Here is a 24,197-nt window from a genome sequence, read left to right as displayed (position 1 = left end):
GCACAGGTTCTCATTAGTTCTGTTTGTGAATGACACCTTTCTCCTTCCCTGGCTCCTGGGAATTAACCTCCCAGAGGAGACTGAACTTCTAAGGATGTAAGTGGATCTTACGTGTTGTGAAAAGGAAGTTTTTAGTACCTCGGTATCCAGGATTTGCCTTTTCAATCCTTTCCCTTCCTCAGCGCTGAAGCCACACCTATCCTCAGACCTTCCAGGTACCTTGAACATTTTGTGCATAGTTTCAATCTTAGCATTGATTTATTAAAAACTAAACAATAATTTAAATAATACTAATAATAGATCCCCAGACCCTCAGTGCGGCAGCGGCTCAGGAGCCACCACAACCTGACACGGACCAGGGGCTGGGACCTGCAGCTCCATCCCCGGGCTCCCGCTTGGTCCCCATGTGCAAAACCCATTTCAGAAAGGAAGTTATTAAAGTACTGAACGGGGATTTAAGGTTGGATATGCTTATCACTGATCTAAAATTAGACACATTAACAGACTGCTATGGCTATTCCAACAACACACATTCGCCAGGAAACTCGGGATTCGGACAAAGCTTAGACCAAGTCTGAACATTCCAAACCACGGAAACGGCACCAGAACAGCTTAACCCGGCCCTCACTGCCAGCACCACACACAAACAGGGTGCCGGTGGGGCCACAAAGACTTCAGGTGCCTTTATCAGTGATAATGTGCTTACTTGAGGGCAGGCAACAAGGATCATGACCTTAGGCAAGGACCACTGGGGTGCCTGAAACAGCGCAGGCAGCAGGCAGTGGCATTTTATCTGCTTCAGGGTGTCTGGGAACTGGCTCTGGTGAGTTCCAACCCTTCGGGCCCGCTGAAGAAGGGTCACTTCCTCCGCAGGTTGTGCTCTTTCACCACCGATTTGTGCTCAGGCGATTGTCAAATGCCGAAAACCAGCCCAGAACTGCTCGGCCCAAGTGGAAATTCCCAAACGGGGTAAGGAATGTTGGACAGATGTTTGATGAAATGCCAATCATTTCAGGGCTCCTGATGGATGGGCTCTGAACAGCAACACCACAGGGGAGAGCAGAGATCTAAGACGTTATTAAAAGCAAACTGAGGTGATGAGGATCCTAACCTGGTCTCACACCCATTTGGAGCAGCTCCCAGTGCAGGGGATTAACCAGCTCCTCCAAGTGAATGAGGAGAGAAAGGAAAACCAGCCAGCTGGATTGAAATAAGAAATGAATAAAGGAGAAAGAATAAGAAGAATCTCATGCCATAAACTGCTCTTGGCCACAAGGCTGGTGTCTCTGAGGTGGGGTTTTGGGATGGGCGCAGCTCACCCGTGGATGGGCTGTGGCAGAACAGCAATTCCAAGTTACCACGTCAAGAATGTCACTCCTCTTGATCTGGTTTTCACTTCGCAGTGATGGAAAGGTCCATGTGGGTATGTGGAGGGATGCTCAGATCATAAAGAGGCTGGGTGAGAGCAGAACAGGGTGGCAGCAAGAAGTCCCCATGCAAAAAGCCCTCTCAGTCTTCATAAATCACACCCATAGCAAAGCGGTTCAGACACTCAACACAGTGAGAGAACAACTCCTGTAAAACCCACGTGTTTAGGAACAAAGACAACTTTTAAAGGGTTTACATGAGTAACACTGAAAGGGATGGGTACCGGGAGCTATTTGGTGGGTTGCATCAGCAGAAAGCTCAAATGCAGACAGGGAATCCATCAGTAACACCCTCGGGGAACATGGCACTGGGACTTTCACTATATTTAAAGATACCAAGATAACTGTGAGCTGAGCAGCTCATAAAGTGAATCCCTCATGCCTCTGAGGATGCTCAGCACGGGTGCAATGCATCTCAGCCCATGTCCATCCTTCACTCCAGCTCGGTCTGGAGCCACCCGGAGCAGGGAACATGTGCTGGGACAAGTGGGATGCTGTGCGCAGGGGCAGGATGCAGCCGCCTCGAGTCAGAAGGGGCAGCAGCTCCAGTCCCTGGTCCCACAGAACAGAGCAACCAGGCTAAAGATAGTCCCAGCCTGCAGTGCCATTGCAGGGGGTGGATGTCAGCGGCACGGAGCCGCTGGGATGAGCCATTCCTCTCCCCAGGGAGCCAGACAAGATGACTGTATAAGGGCAAGAATTCCCCTGCCATGGGCTTCTCCCGCTGTGGTAAACACGATCCCGTGGCAGCACAGCTGGGAGAGCTGCGTGTCCCACAGGGCCATGGGATCCTCACTGTCAGGAGCCCACAATAGAGCTTCATCCCAGCAGAGGGGCAGAGCGGGACAGGAGGGCCACGAGCAGCTGCACAATGAAAACCTGTGCTTAAATTTAGCAGGCTTTAACCATCAAATAGATGTTGAGCCCCAGGCTCCTGGTGCTGCTGCACACCAGGTCTCCACAAGCACCTAAACCTGTGGCCAGCAAGGAGCAGAGCTGCCACTGCGGAGCTGATGCTCAGACCAAGCTGGGATCACGCACGGACAGGGGCTGGGGAAGAGCAGAGCACAGGGACTGCCACAGCCTGGTCCTGTCCTGCCTGCTGTCCGGATCATGCAATTCCCCTTTCCTAACCAGAGGTCTGATCAGCTGCGGGGCAGAATGACTTCACTCCCCCGTTAAATGACAGACCGTGTTCTTGGGACTATCCCATTTCCTTGCAACCCACACCAAGCCTCAACCCTGCAACTGCCCTTGCACAGGCTAATCCCAGGGCTGGCACAGCAGAGGTCTGCTCAGTGGAGCTCAGCCCCAGTGCTCAAACAAAGCCTTTTGTAACGCTTTTTCCTCCTCTCTTTCTTCTTTCCCAGTTTTAAGGTCAGAACTAAACCCAGGCTGAGGTCATGATGGGGGCTCTGCTCTGAGCCTCCTGCTGCTGTACCAGAACAACTCTCACAGTACAGGGACAGTGACAGATTGGCACATCATGGAGTAGGTGCTATAGGAACCACACAGTTCTTAGAAGCAAAAGAGTTCTTCTCCCTCCCACCCCCCTCAAAAAATAACCCGCTTAATTCACATATTTCTCTCTATACCATATATATAGATATCATATAGACACACTTTTCTGGTAAACGCTTACAAGATATTGGAAAGAACATTGAAAAGATAGATCTCCATTTGCATAACAAAGCACACCCACGTACTCCAGTGTACAAGGACACACAGTAAAGAACAACCAAGAAATAAAGACTTCTTTGCCCCAGAAGTTACTCAAAAGACACTGCTATTGAGCGGCCCAGAGACACCCTCGGTCAACACAGAGCAAATATGGTGCAGAATGTCTTGGCTTTCTCTGCGTGAAAACCAAGGAATTAAAACAGGAGCTTGAAAGATAAAGTGTCAGCGATGCTGCCTGGTAAGACTGTGTAAGCTCAGCTGTTGGTTCTGGTCCCTCAGAGGGGAGGAGGGAGCATTTCCCTTCCCCATTGGAGCAGGGGATGCCTGTGCTGGGAGGCAGAGGGAACAGGCACAGCCTGCACCCTGCTTTGTGGAAAGAGGGAAGATTCCCACACCAAGTGCAGAGCTGAAGCTCAGGGGCCTCTGCTCCCTCTGCTGCTGCAGACCAAGCACTCTTGGGAGACTTAACGCAGACAACTGCTTCAAGAGATCTCCTAGATCGCTGGTACACATCTGCTTGTTGGGGTTATGGGGAAGGAAAGGCTCCCCATCGCTGCAGCCTCCAGTGGGTTCAGTCTGTGCTGCTGGCCCCTGGATCTCCCAGCTGCAGGCTCTCTGGCACTACAGAAGGAGCAGCCGGTTTGCTGGGGAGCTGCAAACCACTTCAGCACGCTCCAGAGCTGCTCTGCAGCTGCAGCCTTCCCTCCTGCAGATCCACATCCCTCTTCATTCCCGCATGGAACGGCTGACACGTGCCACGACGAAGTACAGAACACGGCACAGACAGATGCTCCAGAGAGGGAAGGGCCCCTTTCCCCTTCGGGAGAGCAGCACGCCAGCAGCAAGAGAAGAGCAGGGCCTTACCTTGCAGAGGGGAGGAGAACGTGCACACACACACCACACATCACACGCCACACGCCACACACATCACACGCCACACACATGACACATCACACGCCACACACATCACACGCCACACACATCACACGCCACACACATCACACGCCACACACATCACACGCCACACACATCACACGCCACACACATCACACGCCACACACATCACACGCCACACACATCACGCGCCACACACGACACGACACATCACGCGCCACACACGACACATGACACATCACGCGCCACACACGACACATGACACATCACGCGCCACACACGTCACGCGCCACACCATGCGTCACACGCCACACCACGCGTCACACGCCACACACGCCACACGCCACACACGCCACACGCCACACACGCCACACGCCACACACACCACACATCACACACACCACACATCACACACCACACGCCACACACACCACACACGTCACACATCACACACCACACGTCACACACCACACGTCACACACACCACACACACCACACATCACACACCACACACGTCACACACACCACACACGTCACACGTCACACACCACACGTCACACACCACACGTCACACACCACACGTCACACACACCACACACCACACACGTCACACGTCACACACCACACGTCACACACCACACACCACACGTCACACACACCACACGTCACACACACCACACGTCACACACACCACACCTCACACACACCACACGTCACACACACCACACGTCACACACACCACACGTCACACACACCACACGTCACACACACCACACGTCACACACACCACACGTCACACACACCACACGTCACACACACCACACGTCACACACACCACACGTCACACACACCACACGTCACACACACCACACGTCACACACACCACACGTCACACACACCACACGTCACACACACCACACGTCACACACGTCACACACCACACACGTCACACACCACACGTCACACACCACACGTCACACACCACACGTCACACACCACACGTCACACACCACACGTCACACACCACACGTCACACACGTCACACACACCCCACACGTCACACACCACACGTCACACACCACACATCACACACCACACATCACACACCACACACCACACATCACACACACCACACGTCACACACCACACGTCACACACGTCACACACCACACGTCACACACACCACACGTCACACACACCACACGTCACACACACCACACGTCACACACACCACACGTCACACACACCACACGTCACACACACCACACGTCACACACACCACACGTCACACACACCACACGTCACACACACCACACCACACATCACACACACCACACCACACATCACACACACCACACATCACACACACCACACATCACACACACCACACATCACACACACCACACACGTCACACATCACACACCACACGTCACACATCACACACAACACACACTTCATGGAGGGGAACACAGATTTTGCAGCAAAACTTGAGAGCAAGAAGCCAAGAACCCAGCCCCTTCCCCGCTGCTGCGAGCACGGCTCCCGGCAGCCCTGCGGCCCTCGCAAAGCCTCCCTGGCTGCACCAGAGCTACCAAGCACCCACCCCTCTCCTTTGCCTTTAGTGTTTGTACCTGAGTTGAAGAATGAATCCAAACCCTCCTTAGCGCAGCCCTAGCACGATGGGCATCCCTGCTCTCACACTGGCAGGGCTGGAGAGGCACCTCATGCAGGGGCCACAGAAGGGCATCTTCCAACAGCAGAGCCCACTCAGGGACCTCGGGCTATTTTCCTCTTCACAGGCATTGAAAGAAGCCCACCAAGACCTCACTGGAGACTTACGGTGGATGTAAGGGCCTTTGAAGCCAAGCCCAGAAGCACGCAGAAACCCCACAGGCACCAAGGGGATTGGCTGCACTGTCCTGCTTGGAGCAGCTGGTCCTTAAATGAGCAGAGGAGACAGGCACCTTCAGAGGGAAGGTGAGGACAGACCCCCCCCAGAAGCTCTGACCTGCCCACCGAGGAGCTCTCCCCTAACAGAGGAACCAGCCTCCTACCACGAGCAGCTCGAGTAAGGCAGGTAAGAAAACCTCGGGTCTAGAGCTCGCAGAGGAGGCTGGGACCAGATTTTCCAGTGTTCAGAGAGCATCAGAGAAGCTGGGTTTGACAGAAAAGCCCAACGCTGAATTTGGAGCTCTTCTGAAAACCCATGCGGAGCTGAAACTCCCGTGTGCTCGGATGCTGCAGTAACAAACAATGTAAAACCCCCAGGGGGAGAACAGAGCCCTAAAAATAACCCTAGAGGGGATGCGCTGAGGGACCAGATCAAAGGGGAACTTCTGTGATCCAAGCCCCTCTGTTGCTGGCAGAACCTCGTGATGTTGGTCACAAACTGAGCACTGGCAGCACCGGGCTTGTGGGGCTGGTTCCTGGTGCCATGGGGCAGCGCCTGCCCAAGGAGCAGCTCCATCCCACTGCAGCAAAGGCTGCTGAGCCCAAGGCAGCCCCAGGGATGGGGGCAGCTCCCACAGCCCCAGCTCTGCCTGGGTGCTGGTTTTGGGTGCTCCCAAAGCAAGTCCTCAGCACTGAGATGCACTTGCACAGATCTTTGGTTAAGTCACTGAAGGCGGCTGCGAAGACGTGAGCCAGGAGCACTGGACCTAACACTGAACACAGCACGTGGAGAGCTAAGGGTACTTCCAGCTTAGACAGCAGCATGTGTCCAACTACCTTGTATCCACAGGCATGGCACTTGGAGGAGGAGGAGAAGGGGAGGAAGCATTGGAGGGGCGTCCCGGCTCCTTGTCTGGATATCTCACCTTCCCCCTGTCCTTCACTTGTTCTCGATCAGAGTCTGGACTTTATAGACGAGGTCCCGAGCCAGCTTCAGGATCTGCTTGGTGTTGTGCCGCTCGGCCATCTCTGGAACACAGACAGGAGGAGGATAGATCCGAGCACCCCGTGTCCCGAGGAGCACCCCGTGTCCCGAGGAGCACCCCGTGTCCCGAGGAGCACCCCGTGTCCCGAGGAGCCCCCCAGCCCCGAGCTCCCAGCAGGAGCTGAAGCCACAGATCCCTGCCCAAGCTCCCAAGCACCATCCCTCACAGACCCCTGAGGAGCCATCACTAACGACTCCTTTGGGGGTGATTACCGCCCGCAGGAGGCACAGCCTGCGCCCACAGCTCCCATCAAGCACAGCAAGGCGGGATCTGTTGTAACATACACCAGTATGGCCCGGATGACTGTCTACAGTCGGACACGTGCTGCCTACACGCGCGTGGCTGCCCGGGAGGACACAGCTGTACCATTGAAAAACTTGATGATGTCTGTAAAATCCATGTTGTTCTCCAGGATTATGTCCCGGTACATTTCCACCAACGCCAGGGCTATGAAGAGCACGTAGTGAGCGGAGGAGACGTGTGCAGCTGCCCAGATGGTCTCCCAGACGGCAAAGACATCATCGTACACCAGCTCTGTAACACAGGAGAAAGCCCAGCAGTCACTGCACCAGCCTGGCTTTACAACCACCCTGACTCAACAGCAGCCCTGGGAAGATGCTGGGGGTTCCTTCCCACCAGAACCTGTTCCTGGTGGAAGCAACAAGCGACTCATGCCAGGGACAGGTCTCCCGGCTGCAGCACATGGCGCAGGCTCAGGACACAAACCCAGCCGCTCTGGAACACCGGGTTCTGCATCCACACAGAAAAGCCCCAGATCTACCAGGGAAGAGCAAACCAGGAGCATGAGGTCGAGTTCAGACAAGCAGAACTGCAGAGGGCACGCAGACCTCGCCTTCCCTCGCCCCGTGCTGCCTCAGCACGCACCTCTCTTGAAGTCCAGGAGAAACCACCGGTAGCAGAAGTAGAAGTGAGTGTAGTCACCGTTCTGGTGCATCAGCTCAAAGAGCTCTGAGTCCAGGATCTGACGAGGAAAGCAAAAGGAAACTCAATGATGCACGTTGGAGGCAGCAGCCATGCCCCTGCCTGCTCTCCTCTGGTCCCACTGCAGCTTCCACCCAGCTTCGCAGTCCTGGTACTCGTTACTCCAGGCTGACTCTACAGCCTGCTGCTCCCCACCACTGCATGAGACCCCCATCCCAAGACCAGCCTTGGTTTGAGGCTGTGTCCCTGTGCCGGGACCCTGTTACCTGGATCAGGGATCTCATGTTGGCAAAGTGGGTGTCCATGGCTCCTCCATGGGGAAAGTTCTGATTCATCCTCTTCATCAGCTCAGTGAAACAGCTGAAGGCCAGAGCCTCTGTGCGGGGAAGAGACCGTCACTGGGGCTGCAGGGACGCTGCTGCATCCCCACCACCACAACCCACGGGCAGCAGGGACATCCCTCCCGCTCCACACAGAGCCCAGGGACAGGCAGCTCAGGCTGCAACAAGCACACACTGTGCCCAGGCTGGGCTCCTGGGAGTCACTCAGCACCAACACAAATGGAATCCTGCTGCTTCACACCCCTGAGCACAGGACAGCTCAAAGGGTCACCACCAGCACAGCACCAGAGCCCTGTGCTGCCATGAAGGTCCAGGGAAAGCAGAGGCACCCACTCACCATCATCCAGGATGACGAGGAGAGGGGCCAGCAGGTCACACATCCCCTGCACGTAGCCAATCTCAATGTGCTGCCAGATGTAGCTGTGGGAGAGAGCAGGAAAGGTGGCCCATGAGCCCTCCCCATGCCACAGCCTGATGCCTCGCTTCCTAACCTGCCTCTGCTCCCAGGGCACCGGCGTTCCCTGCACGCTGCCACCAGCACAAGGCTGTGGCTGCCCCATCCCTGGCAGTGCTCAAGGCCAGGTTGGACACGGGGACTTGGAGCAAGCTGCTCCAGTGGAAGGGGTCCCTGCCTGTAGCAGGGGTTGGAGCTGGAGGAGCTTTAAGGTCCCTTCCACCCAAATCAACCTGGGATTCTATGGTTAAGTTCCCGTGGTGACTTTAAGAAGCCATGCCTGGCACAGCCCACGGCCATGGCGTTGATCCAGGGCTGTGCCATGGCCACTGCATGGAAATCGGTGTGGGGAAGAGCGGAATCAGAAAGCACAGCAGGGTGGGGTTGTCATCCAGACTGACAGCGTGTGAATTCACCTCTCATTCTCATCTTCCCCCTCAACTCATCCTCCTGCCCCTGTCCTCCCAACGTTCCCGTTTCCCCTCCCGGGACCCCATGTCCCAGGAAGCAACCAGCCTGTGGATATCTTCCCATATTTGGTAGCAAGTCAAAACGTGCTCCAAAAGGGCTCGCATCCACTGCTGGCACAAGGGAAGGATCTTTCCCAGCCCGCCCCCTCTGACGTCTGCTGCACCGGGGGCCTTATCCCAGCAGAGATCTCCAGCCTGGCTGTCAGACGGAGCGATGGCTCCCATGGAACAGCAGCTTCTCCTCATGTTTGCAAGATGGGGAAGGACAGTTCAGCCTTCGCTGCGCCAGCTGCTGAGCTGGAGCTGCTCTGAGCTGCTGAACGTCACACAGCAACCCCTCAGTCACAGGGCCTGAGCAAAGAGAATCAGATCCCCTGGGATGGCTGGGCATGGGCAGGCACTAAGCACTCGGTGGCTTCAGGCACACCCTCGTTAGCACCACAGCTCTGCAGGCTCATCCTCATCACGTTTTCCAGACACATTCCAGGGAGCAGTTGGGCTGCACCAGGTCCAGAACGCCTGAGCATCCCCAGGGAGCCTCTGCTTAGGCCAAGACACAGCAGGCAGAGCACAAAGGGCAGGATGCTGGGCTCCTCAGTGTGCTAACTGCGGGGTCCTGGGGCTGTGGCCCAGTTCTGGGATGGGGAGGGGATGATAACAAGCTCCCCATGAGCCAGCAGTGAGCACCTGAGCCCAGAACCACCTCCCCGTGTGCTGGGCTGCACCCCCAGAGCACGAGCAGCAGCTCAGGGAGGGGATTCTCCCCCGAAACCTGGAGAGGGGCTTTGAGAAGTGCCTGTGTGCCCCCCGCCGGCCCCACAGCTCCCACCTGCACATGATGTTGCGCAGCTTCTCCAGGTTGGCGGGGGTGAAGTACCAGTAGTTGCGGTCGCAGCGCTGCACGTCCTTCTCGATGCGGTGCAGGTTCACCGTGTACATGTCCAGGAGCTCTGCCTGCCCAAAGCAAACACAACGCTGGCTGGGTTTTAAATGGAAACCGGGAAGAAAGCTGCAGGGGGGGACGGGGAGCAGAGAGCGAGGCCGGGCCCACGCAGGGAACAAGCCCACGCTCACCGAGTAGGTGACACCCGTCGAGGAGACGGCAGCCGTTCCACTGGTGGCCAGATCAGCTGCAGGCAGGGAGTCCAGCTGCGGGTACAGGCTCTCCATCTCCGGCTCCTCGGAGAGGGTGTCCTCACTCTCCACCAAGCTCTGCTTCTCAGCTTCGCTGTCTGCCCAGCTCTCTACCACGGCCAGGGCCACACGGTCTCCATCACGCAGGACCCCCGAGGAGCTCACCGGAACAAAGTCCGCGCTTCCACCGCTGGCAAACTCCCCTTCCAGGCTGTCCTGGCCCTGCAGCTTCTCCTCCTGCCGGGCCCCATCAGGGTCCTGCGGGGCTGGCGCATCCGAGCCCCCCGCCTTTCCCTGGGAGCTGGCCGAGGACTTGGTGGTCTCCAGGGCGCTGTCCTCGTTGCTGAAGCTGCGCTCGGAGAACCCCGACGCGATGGAGAAGTTCTGGGACGAGGGGTGGCCGGAGTCCGGGGAGCAGGCACCGTTGGGCACGGTCCCGTTGGGGATCTTGCTCGCTTTGCCATCTTCCAGCTGAGCGTCCGCCTCGGGCTGCTCCGCCTCATCAACAGACTCAAACACCTGCAACGCAGGGCAAAGAGCCCCCGTGCTCAGCACGCTGCTGGGAACACGGCCCCAGGAGCCGCACTCAGGCAGCAGCGGGGAAGGAGGAAGATTTGCTCTGCACGCACAGGGCTCCTACAAGCAAGTCCCAGAGCACTTGAGGGCATTTTAATTTGCCAGCGCTGCGCCTGGCTGCGGCTCCGCATCTTTGCTGCAGTGAAAGACAAGTCCAGCTGAGCATCCAGCTCTGCCCCATTGAACCAGCCTTGGAGGATACGTGGGCACACCTCAGCCTTGAGGCTCCCCTGCCTGCATTGTGGCAGGTCAGTGCTCGATGATTTACACAGCTCGGAGCCCACAGCCCCGGCTCCGAAGGACTGCACTTCCCTCAGCACAGCATCATCCCCCCACGCTGGTTAAACCCACGGCCACCAACACAGGGAGCAGTTCAGGGCTCTCAGGTGTGAAGGCCACAGCGGGGCTGGTCCTGCAAGCCCAGGCTGGGGAGCATCACCCACCACCGGCACCGCGTGGCTCTGAGCTGGGTGGCACCAGAGGGTGCTGGGAGTCAATCCCCCCCCACCAGAAACCACCGTGGGCACTGAGCTGCCCAAGCTGGGGCTGAGCACCGCAGGCTGCTGGGTGGCCTCAAGGAGCAGGGGGGACACGGGGCTGCTGCTGCTGCTCACCTGGGTGCTGGAGCTGGAGTCGCTCTGCAGCCGGGCGTGATTCTGTCGGCCGGAGCTGCAGCTCTGCGAGGACTGAAAGGGAGGGAAGAGGACGTGAAAAGGCAAAGGGCACGGGGAGAGGCCAGGCTGGCAGAGGTGGGCACAGAGCAGGTGAAAACGCACCCCGTAACCTCCCGTATCTGACCCATGCGAGACGTTCACATCACCCAGCTCTGCCCGGCACGCCGGCCCCAAGCCCAGCGCCCTGCCCCAGCCTGCCACTGAGGGCCTGCTGGAGATGACAAAGGCCAAGCCAGCACGTGTGGGTCTGAGGGAACCGCTTCCTTCTGGCCCCTGGAGAGCCCGTGCTGCCTCCTGGAGAGCAGATTCCTACAACCCCCTGTCCTAATTTGGCAGCATCACAGCTCGCCCCATCCTGGTTCACATAAACCATGAAGTCACAGCCCATAAACCACCCTTCCGAGCACATTAATGGCTTTTTCCTTCTCTTAAAGGACAAATACTGATGTTTAAAGCCAGACTCCGTTGAGGCTGACCCTCTAAAAGCCAACTGCACCCTGTTCTGGCTTCCAGCTGAAGCACAGGAGGAAGGGTTGGGCTTTGCTCTGCCCCATGGATTCCCGCTGGGCAACCAGCCCCCTTGTCATCCAAGCCATCCCAGTGCCAGGCTTATCCCGGCACAGGAGCCCATGGGGCTCGGGATGCAGGGACATCAGGCACAAACAATAGGGCTCTCAGAAAGCAGAGCGCTGTGAGCTGGAGCTGCCCCAGCCTCGTGCTGTGGGTGTTCACTGGGCAGGGCTCTGGCGCACAGAGGAAGGGCGACAGCTTTCCTCCGTGGCCAGGGCAGCGGCTGCTAACAGGAAACGTCAGGGTGAGATGGGAAAAGGGAGAACTTTTTGTGTGCTCCCTTCCCAGCACAGGCAGAGGTGGACACGAGCCAACAGCAGCAGAGATGCCACGGGGGTCACAGAATCAGGGAATGCTTTGGGTTGAAGGGACCTTAAAGCTCCCCCAGCTCCAACCCCTGCCACGGGCAGGGACCCCTTCCACTGGAGCCGCTTGCTCCAAGCCCCTGTGTCCAACCTGGCCTTGAGCGCTGCCAGGGATGGGGCAGCCACAGCCTCAGCCCCCTCACAGGGTGCAGCCCCCTCTGCCCGTGCCCTGCAGAGCTGAGCCATCAGCTCTTGCACACAGACCCTGGTTCAGATTTGCCTTCCTCCATCTCCCCCTGTGTAACCCACACTGGACTGAGCTCATCCCTTTCCCAAAGCAACCCCAAAGGAAACCAGAGGACTCCGGAGCTGCACCTACCGAGCCCTTTCCAGCCTGGCCCCGCTCTGGCAGCTCGAGGTCAATAACCCAGCACCGCTGAGCCGCGCTGCTCTGCTTCCAAGGGCAAAACCCACACGGAAACACTCCCTGGACTCTGTTCCCAGGGCGGCCTTTCCTTTAGCAGCCTTTTCCCCCCACACCCCTTGGTGTGGGCTCTGGATCTGGCTCCTCGCTGCACTGCTGGAAGCCAGACCCATGGAGCTGGGTGCCAGCAGAAAAAGGAACATGGAGAAGGGAGCCAAGACTCCACTTGGCTCTTTCACAGCCCCTCAGGGCCAGAAACGTCATCTTCCTCCCTGCCTGACCCCCTGCCCTCTCCTCCCTTCCACGCCTGCCTCCAGGGCCTCTGTGCCCAGCGTGGGTGCAGACCTGCTCAGTGCTGCTGCAAGAAGCAAAGCACATTTGTTCGACCCCCCGTACACCCCTCAGACCAAAACCTCATGGTCAGGGCAGCACCACACGCCGCGGAAACGGCGGTCATGCCATGGGAGATGCCTCCTCCCGCTTCTGAGCGCTGCAAGAGCACATGAAAGGTGGGTAAGAAAGCCCCAAGTCTAACTTGCATGGACTGCAGCGAGCGATGAGGTGTGGAGGCGGACACGGGGCAGGGAAGGAGGGCGAGCAAGGACCAGGTACCCCATAGCAGAGGCCAACAGGAAGCTGGGTGAGCAGCCCTCACCTCGTTGCTGATGGTGGAGTCCCTGTGCATCATCCTCTGGAGGTGGGAATCCAGGCTGGCCCCTGAGGAGCACTTGGCCAGGGCAGCCGCATGCGACTCCTTCTCCCGCTGGCGGACGATGGCCTCGCAGCCCAGCCACTGCGCCATGGTGTGCTCGTAGCACGTGCGCGTCTGCTCGTCCGCCTGCGGACGGGGGATCGGACACAGGCGCTGGGAATGCTGCCCTGGAGGAGCCCGGGACCAGCCCCTCCTGCACCCCCAGCAGCCCTGCACAGGGACGTGCACACCTGTAGGAACCGTGGCTAAATGCAGGTCACCCATCTCTGCCCCTGCTGTGCAAAAAGGATGCGGACGGGATGCAGAGGGTCCGGCCTAGAAAGGTTGGACCAGATGATCCTTGAGGTCCCTTCCAGCCTGGGGTTCTGAGATGCTGCGATCTGCACAGTGCCAGCCAGAGCCTGACCCACAAAACCTTGCAAAATCAGGATGGAAAAATGACCACCCCTCTCCTCCCGGCCTGGTTATGTCGGGACACAACCAACCAGCAGCTGCACGGGGAGCCCGAGCTTGCTCCTGTCAATTCCTGCTTCCCCAGGTCCTTCTCCCACCTCCTACCACCACAGTACAAAGGGACACAACACCCAGCGAGTTCACAGGGTGAGCTCTGGCACAGAGACCCTTCAAGCTGTGAAGTGCCCAGAGCACAGCACTGCAATGCACAAGGCTGCTGAGCGTCCCCATCCCCTCCTGTACCCACACCAACCTCCTTCCTTTCTGCCTCCGTCATCCCGAACTGGTAATGGCCCAGCAGGAAGGGCCAGACAGCCTTCCTGATCTCGTGCTGGATCCCACCATAGTAGATGAGCCGCAGCAGCTCCTGGTCCTCGTAACTCTGTGGGAAGAGCTCCGAGTCAGCGCTCACGCAGCCAGGCGCACAGCCCCTCCACCCCGAGCACTGCCCAGACACTGAGCCCCACAGGATCACTGCCCGTCCATTGCACATGACCCCTCAGATCTCTGCTTGGGCTTCAGTAGAGCCAGCGGCCCCTGTGGGCGCACATCCTGGGAACGACTGGCCAGGAAGCGGCCACCAAACCCGCTCAAGAAACGATGCTACAACCGCTGAAGTGATGCTGCCCAGCACCCAGGAGCTCCCAAGCGCCCCACAGCAGGTATATCCCAGGAGGACCGGCCCTACCGTGCTGTCCTGCAGGTATCTCTGCCAGATGTCCACGGTCAGCCCCGAGCTGGCGCTGCAGGGCACATCAGGGGACACGATGTTGTGGTTCACCAGCGCCGAGAGGTGGGTGCGCACCGTGGAGAGGTGCCTGCAATAGGCCAGCCCTGCGCCGGGCCGAAGCAAACATTCAGCCACAGAACCCGAGGAGCCGGGAGGATGCAGAGCAGGAGGAAGCTCTGATTGAGGGTCCCGGAAAGAGACCCTCAGCACCGCTCCTAGCCCGGATCCCAGGAGCTCGTGCCGTGCCCACCACGCATCTCAAGGCGTCATGGATGTGGCAAGTACTCACAGCCGTAGAAGGCCCGGGAGAGGATCTGGTACTTCATGTTGTCACACAGGAGCTTCAGCGGAGCTCTGCCAATACAAACACATCGGATGGGAGGAGAGGAAACGCTCCGTGTGCTCCCCGAACCCCTGCTTTGATCTGACTGCTCCAGCTTTGCCTTCAGAGGTGCCCACCGGCCCCCTGCTCAGCCTGAGAGCAGCAATTCCTGCTGGCAGGACACGGCCCCAGAGCAGCTGAGACGCCGAGCCCCACTTCAGCCTGGACACGTCCCACTGGCCCCTGCACAGCCAAGCCAAGCCTGAGGCTGGAGGCAGCACTTGCACTGCGCCAGCTCCAGCCTGGCCAGCACCCGAGCTGTCTCCTGCTCCCCTGCCCCGTGCTCCCTGCGGTTCCCAAAGCGAGCGGCGCTGCTGCTGTACCTCTCGTGGCTGCAGCCGTTGGCTGGTCCGCCGTCGGAGGAGCCGCTCTGCGAGCAGGAGGAGCAGGAGGACTTGCGGGTGCTGGGCTGCCACATGGGAGGCAGAGCAGAGCCTGGCGCGTCCATCAGGTCCTGGGGCACTGCGAGGGCAGAGAGAGGAGCATCGGGTGCTGCCAGCGCTGCCCCCAGGCGAGGCACAGGAGGCCAGAGAGGAGAGCTTTGAGCAGCAGCTGCAGCATCCCATCCATGCAAGGAGGCTCCAGGCACCAGGTAGGACCCAGAGCAGGGAATGACAGCACCAGCACTGGGGAGCTCAGCAGAAAGGGAAGGAAACAAAGAGGATTGATTAAAGAGAGCAAGAATCATCTGCTAAGAAGTACAGTGCCTTCTGCAAGCTCATCTTGAGCTGCTGTGTGCTGACCATGGCGGGGAACAAACACCCAACCCACGGGGACTGAGGAGAAGGGGCTGCAATAGGTGTCACACAGATGAGGAGAAACAGGAGTGAAATCAGCTGCTGTCCCAGGAAGAGTGGGTCACTGGAAGGGAAAAGCTCCCACCTCTCAATCATTCAGATCCCATCCAAGACGCAAGGAAAGAAGGGAGCATCCAAATCACACAAGAGAAAGATTTGATGACGAGGCTGAGTGGGACAGCAGGAGCAAGGAGCTCTTCCTGTTGTCACTTGCTAAATCCCTGCTGAAACTCAGAAGTGCTATTTCAGGGGCCCTGGACGCAGCTCAGGTACTGCCTCACGTGGGTCATGCTGAGCAGCTTGGCTGCTGTCCTGCCTGGAATAGCTCCTGCCCTTCACTCTTGGGCCTCCCTAGGAGAAGGTGAACTGTGGGATGGAGGAAGAAGAATGAAGAATAATCCGTCTGACTCCTCCTTGGAAATGAAATCATGGCAGAAATTCCATCTTCCACACGGGAGCAGGTTCCCCCCTCACCCTGGCTCTCACCAGCTCCCTGTTTGAGGTGCTGAATAACTGATCCTGGCAAGAAAGACGTTGAAATATCCCCGGGAAAGCCTCTTCCCTTCCCCTCTGAGCCGGTGCTGAGGGGTTGGTGACAGTCAGGAACTGCCAAGTGACAACACAGGCGAGCAGCAGCACCGGACACCAACAACAGCCGCATCACACTGACACCGAGCGGTCCCCAGAGGGCCAAAGGGAGGTCGGGACGTGATGGGGAGCCTCAGAAACCACTTAGGGGTCACCACCATCCTGCTCGCAGCTGCAGTCCTTGTGCTCCTCCCTCTCATTGCACTGATGGAGATCACAGAGGCGAGGAACGGCTGAAAATGGCCATTAATGGGAACTAGAGACACAGAGAGAGGACAAAGGCACAAATCAAAGGGGATAAAGGCAGAATCCACCGAGAAGAGAGAACTGATGCAGGTCCACCCCCTCCGGGAAGGTCCACAGGAACCTCGCAGGCTTGGGTGATGCCAGCTGAGGAGATTGCAGCAATTCATTTCACTGAAGCCTTGGCCCCCAGCATGGAATTAAGGGGTAGATCAAAAGGCAGCTGCAGAAAGGAGCATCTCCATCTGGTGTTTTAGCCTCAATCAGATCTTGATCTGACTCACTGAATTGTGTTAGTCAGCTAAAGGCAGGGAGAACTAAGTATAACCTTAACTGACGTTATGGAGGAGTCACAGGAGATGCGATTGCTCCCTTCCAGCCTCAAAATTACAGGAACAAGTTCCTGATCCAATTTTGTAGCTTTTAAAAACCCCTCCACAAGTTCTATCTCACTCTTGGTTTCCCCCTTACAAAGTCACCCACGATGCTCCCAGAAGTCAGAAACTGGCATCCCACAGAAGAGTGAGGACAAATGCACAGTCATTTCAGCGAGCACATTGCTCACATCATTCCCAACCAGGCATTTGGTTTGGTGAATCCAGCAGCATCCTCTCCTTTGCCCTGTGAGCCAGGGAGTGAAGAGACACGGCTCAAGCCTGGCAGCACCCAGACAAGGTGCTGTCGACCTTCCTTTACACTGCAGAAGGAACAGATGGATCTAATGCAGCACTTGCTGACCTGGCCTAGGGATAGCAAGAGATGAATCAGCCCTGGAGGCTTGTGATGGTGAACAGTGACCCCCAAGGAGCGTGACCAGAGTGCCCCTTCCTACTGACATGATGTGCAAGGATTTCCTTCTTGTGGCCTCTTGTGCAGCTGCAGTGAAGGACTCCCCAGCAAAGGAAAGGTTAAAACAAATAAACCCCAGCCCATACATGATTAAAGGCAGCACTGCTACAGGCAAAGCCCATTGCCCTGGAGCCACCTCCTGGCGCGATGCGCCATGTGCCCGTCAGTGCTGCACCCTGCCTGCTCATGCACCCCATGATAACCCACCCAGAACACTGCCCCTGCACTCACCGAATTCAGCCTGTGTCCCTGGGTAGATGATCCTGAAAACATAATCCGTGGCTTCATCGTCTTCCTTGTCGGAGGCAGACTCGGAGGAGCCCTGTGGGCTTCGCTTCCTCAGCTTGGGAAACACCTTTCCCTAGGGGAACAAACCCTGATCTTCACAAGCCACCCCATGGGTCAGCGTGCTCAGTGCCTCGCTTGCCACACTCCTGTCCTGGATGAGGTCTGCACCTTCCCCGTGCTGAAGCAGCCCTGGATTGGGCACACAGTGTGTATAACCACGCAGCACGGCCAGCTCCGTGAGAACCAAAGCTACGATACCCCATGGCCAGCACCACCTCCCTTCTGATTTGCCCTGGAGGGTCTGTTTAGTTGGTCACGGCCATGAGCTCAACCAAACTGACACATTCCATCCCATCCCATCTTCCTTAGCTTTGGGGGTGTTTCAAACCAGAAGCCACCAGTGTTGGGCCGAGGGTCCTCCCCGTCGTCTCTGCTCCCAGACACTCCACAAGGGAACCCCGGCAGGAGCCCGCAGTGCCCTGGGCTCGGAACAAGCCTGGTTTCGGGTGCCTACCTTTCCCCGCTGTGACCAGAGGGGTGGATCCAGCTGCCCGTGGGGCAGGAGCCCGTTCTCCAGGCAGGACAGGAACTGCAGCAAGTGCCCTCCTCTGGGAAAGCGCAGCGGAGGCCTCTGAATCCCATCCTGGCTCACCAAGACAACCGTTCCACCGCTGTCTACTATTAACAGTGACAGCAGAGAGAAGAGAGGCATGAATGAGGGACACATCCCCGGTCAAACAGGCGGGGGCAGGCAAGCAGGTTGAGGGAATTGTCCTTCTGGTAGGGGGAAGGAAGACTCTTCCTTGTCTGGCTTCATCTCCAAGTCCATTGTAAGTCTGGAGGCCTGGAGAAGGCTTGCCTGGATCCCACCCTTGATGGGGCATTGCTCTGCGTGGAGCACCTCCCAGCTAAGGAGCTGGTTTAAAGGGTCCCCTACAACACTGACATAGTGGTGGCCACCCAGACCTCCGGACACCTGCGCTGGAGCTCAGCTGAAGCATCCCCATGCACGCACTCCCCAGAGATAACAGCAAGTGCAGGGTGCCAGCACCCTCCAGCACCCTGGCTCCAGCCTTACCTTGCTGGTGGCAGTGCAAGTACACGATCTCCTCCAGGCGAATAGTCATGGCATAGTCCCAGTACACACTGGAACAGAGAGAGAGGAAGTTGTGAGCCTCAGGGGTGCAAGAGGCTCTGCCTCCCTTCACATCAGCTCCACATCCTGCCTCCAGCTACCCTGGGGAAGCCACAGAAAGGATGAGGTCCCAGCAGCAGAGCGGCTGCCACGAAGCCAACCTAAGTGACAACGTCCCTCCAGAACACTAGCACAGCAGCTCAGCTCACCTCCTGCAGCTCACCCCATCTCCTGCAGCTCACCCCATCTCCCGCAGCTCACCCCACCTCCTGCAGCTCACCCCATCTCCTGCAGCTCACCCCATCTCCTGCAGCTCACCCCATCTCCCGCAGCTCACCCCACCTCCTGCAGCTCACCCCATCTCCCGCAGCTCACCCCATCTCCCGCAGCTCACCCCATCTCCCGCAGCTCACCCCATCTCCCGCAGCTCACCCCACCTCCTGCAGCTCACCCCATCTCCCGCAGCTCACCCCATCTCCCGCAGCTCACCCCATCTCCCGCAGCTCACCCCATCTCCCGCAGCTCACCCCATCTCCTGCAGCTCACCCCATCTCCTGCAGCTCACCCCACCTCCCGCAGCTCACCCCACCACCTGCAGCTCACCCCACCTCCTGCAGCTCACCCCATCTCCCGCAGCTCACCCCATCTCCCGCAGCTCACCCCATTTCCCGCAGCTCACCCCATCTCCTGCAGCTCACCCCACCTCCTGCAGCTCACCCCATCTCCTGCAGCTCACCCCATCTCCCGCAGCTCACCCCATCTCCTGCAGCTCACCCCATCTCCTGCAGCTCACCCCATCTCCTGCAGCTCATCTCTCCCACCTCAGGCCCCCTTCCCCATCCCTTCCCCTGTTACAGACTCCAGGATGACTGTTTTGCTCTGCAGCCATGGGGAACACTCAGTGATGGGCTTGGACACCAGATCCAAGCCCTGAACCGGGGGTCATTTCCCTCTCCTCTGCCCCACGCACTGGGAACCAGTCACCTCTTCTCGTAGTCCAGATCCCCCACGGAGCCGTTCATCAGCTGGTTGGGAGTCCACTTCAGTGCCATGATGTCTGCAGCCTGGTGAAGGGACAGATACCCCGGGATCGCCTCCATGTCATCTCGCTTGAGGAACACAAGGAGAGAAGCAGCTGGTGAGAGCGGGCTGGAAGACGCCAGGAGCACGAAGCATCACCCAGCTCCGGGTGCCAGAGCCTGAGCCTCTGAGCAATTCAGGTTTCCAAGAGAGAAACCCAGCGTGGCCCTGCAGAGCCTTCAGCAGAGCCCCCAGGACACCTCCTGAGGAGGCTGGAGAGGAGCCCGAGGCACAGCAGGTTCCAGTATAGGTTGGGAAACGACCTGTTAGAGAGCAGTGTAGGGGAGAGGGACCTGGGGGTCCTAGTGGACGACAGGATGACCATGAGCCAACACTGTGCCCTTGTGGCCAAGAAGGCCAATGGCATCCTGGGGTGTATTAGAAGGGGGGTGGTTAGTCGGTCGAGAGAGGTCCTCCTTCCCCTCTACTCTGCCCTGGTGAGACCCCATCTGGAATATTGTGTCCAGTTCTGGGCCCCTCAGTTCAAGAAGGACAGGGAGCTGCTGGAGAGAGTCCAGCGCAGGGCAACCAAGATGATTAAGGGAGTGGAGCATCTCCCTTATGAGGAAAGACTGAGGGAGCTGGGTCTCTATAGTTTGGAGAAGAGGAGACTGAGGGGTGACCTTATGAGTGTCTATAAATATATAAAGGGGGAGTGTCACGAGGGTGGAGCCAGGCTCTACTCAGTGGCAAACAATGATAGGACAAGGGGTAATGGGTGCAAACTGGAACACAAGAGGTTCCACTTAAACTTGAGAAGAAACTTCTTCTCAGTGAGGGTGACGGAACACTGGAACAGGCTGCCCAGGGAGGTTGTGGAGTCTCCTTCCCTGGAGACATTCAAAACCCGCCTGGACACATTCCTGTGTAACATTATCTAGGTGTTCCTGCTCCAGCAGGGGGATTGGACTAGGTGATCTTTTGAGGTCCCTTCCAATCCCTAGCATACTGTGATACTGTGATACAGCAGCTCCACACAAGCCATTTGCACCTCACTTGACTGCAATAAGCAGGCAGGGAGCCTGTCTGCACTCAGACAGGAGCAGAGCTCTGCCGCTCCGCTTGGGAGGAGCCCAACAAACCCAGTCCAGCCACTGCCTTCGCAGGGCAACAATGAGCCTGTGCTTTCCTCCATCAAGTCTCCTTGGGACAGGCGGGGAGCAGGGCATTTTACAGGGCAGCTGCCGCCGCAGGTACTCACTGGCTGCACCAGGACGTTGTTCTTGCCATAGAGGAGGGTGGCTCGGGAATTCTGGTGCAGCGACTCCACGTAGTCCCTGGCAGACAGTGACGGCCGATCATCCATGCTGCCGCTCGAATGCCTCTTCTGGATCTGGAAAGAGATCCACCTACAAATGTGAGCTGAGCACAGACACCTCTTCCTTTCACAAAGCTCTCTTGAAGCTCATTCCCTCCTCGCTTACAAAGTCGCTGCTGGAAACCACAGAATTACAGAGCTGGAAAAGACCTTACAGGCCAACCTTCACCCTTTACTTTTCCCTTGTGTCCTCTAAAAGGTTTCCTGGCTCTGGCCAAGCTCAGTTCTGTACTTAGAGAAACCCCAGGAGTGGCTTTTGTGTGCAATAAACAGAGCAGACTTGAGCTGCTCACACACGATGCTCTCAAAGGGCAGCCCCCCCCCGCCCCGCATGCAGCACCGTGTTGATCCCAACAGTCTCCACAGCCCCTGCTCCCAGCACTCCGGGCTGGAACAGCCGAGGAGCTGCCCTGCCACACTCACGCAGAGCGCCGGGCGCTTGGTGGGCGAGTCCTGGCGGCAGTGGGAGCTGTGGATGCGGTGCCTCTGCACCAGCTCATCCGCAGAGGGGTCTGTCCAGAAGTGGTCGGCGGTCTTCATCTTGGTGTACTCCAGCGCGCAGGGCCCCACTGCGCAGAGAGATCACCGACAAGGAGCCGTCAGGGCTGCCCCCGTGCCTGTCACCTCCCGGAGCTGCAGAGCCCGGGGGCACCACAGAGCAGGGAACCCGGAGGGGCTGCGCAGCCCTGGCAGCGGGCAGTGCCCCCCCAGCCCGATGGACCCGTGCACTGCGGCACCGCACTGCTCCTCAGCCCCCAGCCTCGGCCCTGCCTCCTGCCCAGCAGCATCACCGCGCCTGGGGCAAGCTCAGCCTCGCCACTCTCCATCCCTGTGCGTGGCCCGGCGGGGCAGCGCACCAGGACTGGGAACACGGGTTTGGAAAGCAAGCCGCCAAAGTAGGGTAAAGAGGAAAGTGTTACCCAGTAAAGAGGCGAGAATTGGTCCATCCACAGGATCCATCAGGAGAGCTTCTTTCTCATAGTACTTACTAGAAGGAAGAAAAGCAGGATCTGTAGCATTTCAACCCCCTGGGACTACAGAATGCTTTTAAATCACGGTGATGCCCTTCTCTTTCTGTATCGTTCCTCGACGGTGAGAGGGCAAGAAGCCCTTAAGGGGCGGTTTCTGCTGGCTGTGAAACTCCTGGTGAACAGCAGCACATCGCAAGGGCCACCATCTCCTAAGAGAACACCCCCAGCACTGGAGATGACAGCTCCCCAGCAAGCAGCTTCCAGAAGACAAGGACATGGCAGTCCCTGACAACCCAGCCATAAGCAGAGCAAGTGTGGCCTGTCTTTAACTGAGGGAGCGTACGGTGGCCACCAGCAGCAGGTATCAGAGTCCCTGTGGTGGGCACAGAGCAGCAACCGGTCTGGCCCATTCTCTGGCCCACTCGGGCACAGCTCAGCCAGCAGCACCTCGAGCACCATCAGAGGGGCAGATGCTGGTAGTGAGTTCGGATGAGCCATTGGCTGTCCCGTGCCAGCCCTCACCTGCTGTTTTCTACCAAGTAATGGACGATTTTATCCAGGACCTTTTCAAAGAGGGCCGTGCGGATCCAGAGGTGCTTGATGGCTTGAGGAGACAGGTTGGGCAGCTTCGGCATCTTGCGCACGTTCTCCGGGATGCCCTGGACCTGGTTTCGTCTTTGGGGGTACAAGGGGAAAGACAACAACATCATCGAGCACTGCAGGAGCCCAGGGCACTCCTGGCATCCTGAGGGACAGGGGCTCAGTGGTGACTGCAGTGCTTAGGGAGCCTGAGGGGAATAGGGCTCTGTTCCACCCCGTGCTCCCAAAGACCCACATCTGTATCCGAATGCTGACTTCACTGAATCAGTTTCCCACTGTGCAGGCACCTTCAAACAAGCCTCTGCCTCAGCAGGGTCCTCCAAGCCCACCCTCCTTTTCCACTGGTGCCTGAGGACAGCACTTTACAAGCATAAAGCTTCCTGCCCCCCAGGTAGCTGCTCCATCCATCTCCCTGGTTCCTGTCCAAGGATGAGTAAGCAATTCCCAAGCAGAAGCTGAATTACTGCAGGTTCAAGCCCTGCACACTGAGGCAGGCCAAATTTGGTTCCAGCTGGCTTAGTGCTCTGGTCCATCAGCTGTGACAGCGCAGGAGCAAACGGGATGAGCTGTCCCTGAGCACGAGGAAGTAAGAACTTGTCCATCCCAGCTTAAACTACAACTGCAGCTCACAGCGTCCTAAAAGATCAGCCAGCTCAGTCAGGGTATCAAATCCCAGGTCAGGACCCTGCTCCACCGAAGGAACAATTCCCCCTGCAGAGGCTCAAGCTGGACACCGCCATCCACAGCAGCGCCCAAACCGCAGCGACCCGAGGGCTAACATCAGTGCTGGTGCCTTACGCGTTCTCGATGAGCTGCTCCAGGTCCTGCACCTTCCTGCAGAGCTCCTCTGCCAGGGGAAAGCTCTTTCCCACCTTCATGAAGAGAGCTGCTATCTTGTTGCTGCGCAGGAACCCTGCTGCCCGCCGCTTCAAGCCAAACAAGACGCAGGCCTCCACCGCCGCTGCAACAGAGCAAGGACGTTACCGCAGGCGCAGCAGGAGCTGGAGCTCCCATCACGAGCGCTGCTCCCCTGCTGCCGCCGGGCCCTTACTCCACAGCAGAAACGCTTCCCAAGAGGACACCGGTGCCGTGCTCCGCTCCTGCACAAGCAGATGAGGGAACCCAGATGCCTTCGGACGCAAGCTGCAGACAGCAGCGCGGCTTCTCTGCCTGCAGGGGCATCGGTTCTGCTGAACAGAGGCACCGCTTTAGCGGTGCAAAAC

At 58.0% G+C, this 24,197-nt stretch overlaps 1 protein-coding gene across 3 annotated transcripts in view; it reads right to left on the bottom strand.

Annotated features, from left to right (window-relative positions):
- Positions 1-6,554: 6,554 nt before the first annotated feature.
- The window catches only part of SGSM1 (small G protein signaling modulator 1), a 31,342-nt gene continuing 13,699 nt past the window's right edge, over positions 6,555-24,197 (bottom strand). Inside the window, exons 4-26 of one of the 3 annotated variants that reach the window (XM_062615601.1) lie at positions 23,773-23,935; positions 22,897-23,049; positions 22,324-22,391; positions 21,827-21,972; positions 21,287-21,418; positions 19,990-20,114; positions 18,949-19,016; positions 18,385-18,548; positions 17,814-17,943; positions 16,567-16,746; positions 15,429-15,567; positions 15,013-15,077; positions 14,682-14,827; positions 14,247-14,375; positions 13,484-13,666; positions 11,470-11,541; positions 10,220-10,798; positions 9,975-10,099; positions 8,559-8,641; positions 8,147-8,256; positions 7,824-7,920; positions 7,305-7,472; positions 6,555-6,921 (exon numbers count right to left, since the gene is read on the bottom strand). In XM_062615601.1, coding sequence (XP_062471585.1) covers positions 6,833-6,921; positions 7,305-7,472; positions 7,824-7,920; positions 8,147-8,256; positions 8,559-8,641; positions 9,975-10,099; positions 10,220-10,798; positions 11,470-11,541; positions 13,484-13,666; positions 14,247-14,375; positions 14,682-14,827; positions 15,013-15,077; positions 15,429-15,567; positions 16,567-16,746; positions 17,814-17,943; positions 18,385-18,548; positions 18,949-19,016; positions 19,990-20,114; positions 21,287-21,418; positions 21,827-21,972; positions 22,324-22,391; positions 22,897-23,049; positions 23,773-23,935 — 3,314 coding nt within the window. In that variant the 3' untranslated portion in view covers positions 6,555-6,832. The remainder of the gene's footprint in view (positions 6,922-7,304; positions 7,473-7,823; positions 7,921-8,146; positions 8,257-8,558; positions 8,642-9,974; positions 10,100-10,219; positions 10,799-11,469; positions 11,542-13,483; positions 13,667-14,246; positions 14,376-14,681; positions 14,828-15,012; positions 15,078-15,428; positions 15,568-16,566; positions 16,747-17,813; positions 17,944-18,384; positions 18,549-18,948; positions 19,017-19,989; positions 20,115-21,286; positions 21,419-21,826; positions 21,973-22,323; positions 22,392-22,896; positions 23,050-23,772; positions 23,936-24,197) is intronic. The other 2 variants (XM_062615589.1, XM_062615594.1) reach the window with 2 other exon arrangements.

This window comes from Pezoporus occidentalis, unplaced genomic scaffold, assembly GCF_034315485.1.
Source record: "Pezoporus occidentalis ecotype Australia unplaced genomic scaffold, CSIRO_AGI_Poc_V1 ctg102, whole genome shotgun sequence".
Lineage (NCBI taxonomy): Eukaryota > Metazoa > Chordata > Aves > Psittaciformes > Psittacidae > Pezoporus > Pezoporus occidentalis.
This window is presented reverse-complemented; position numbering and strand designations above follow the sequence as displayed.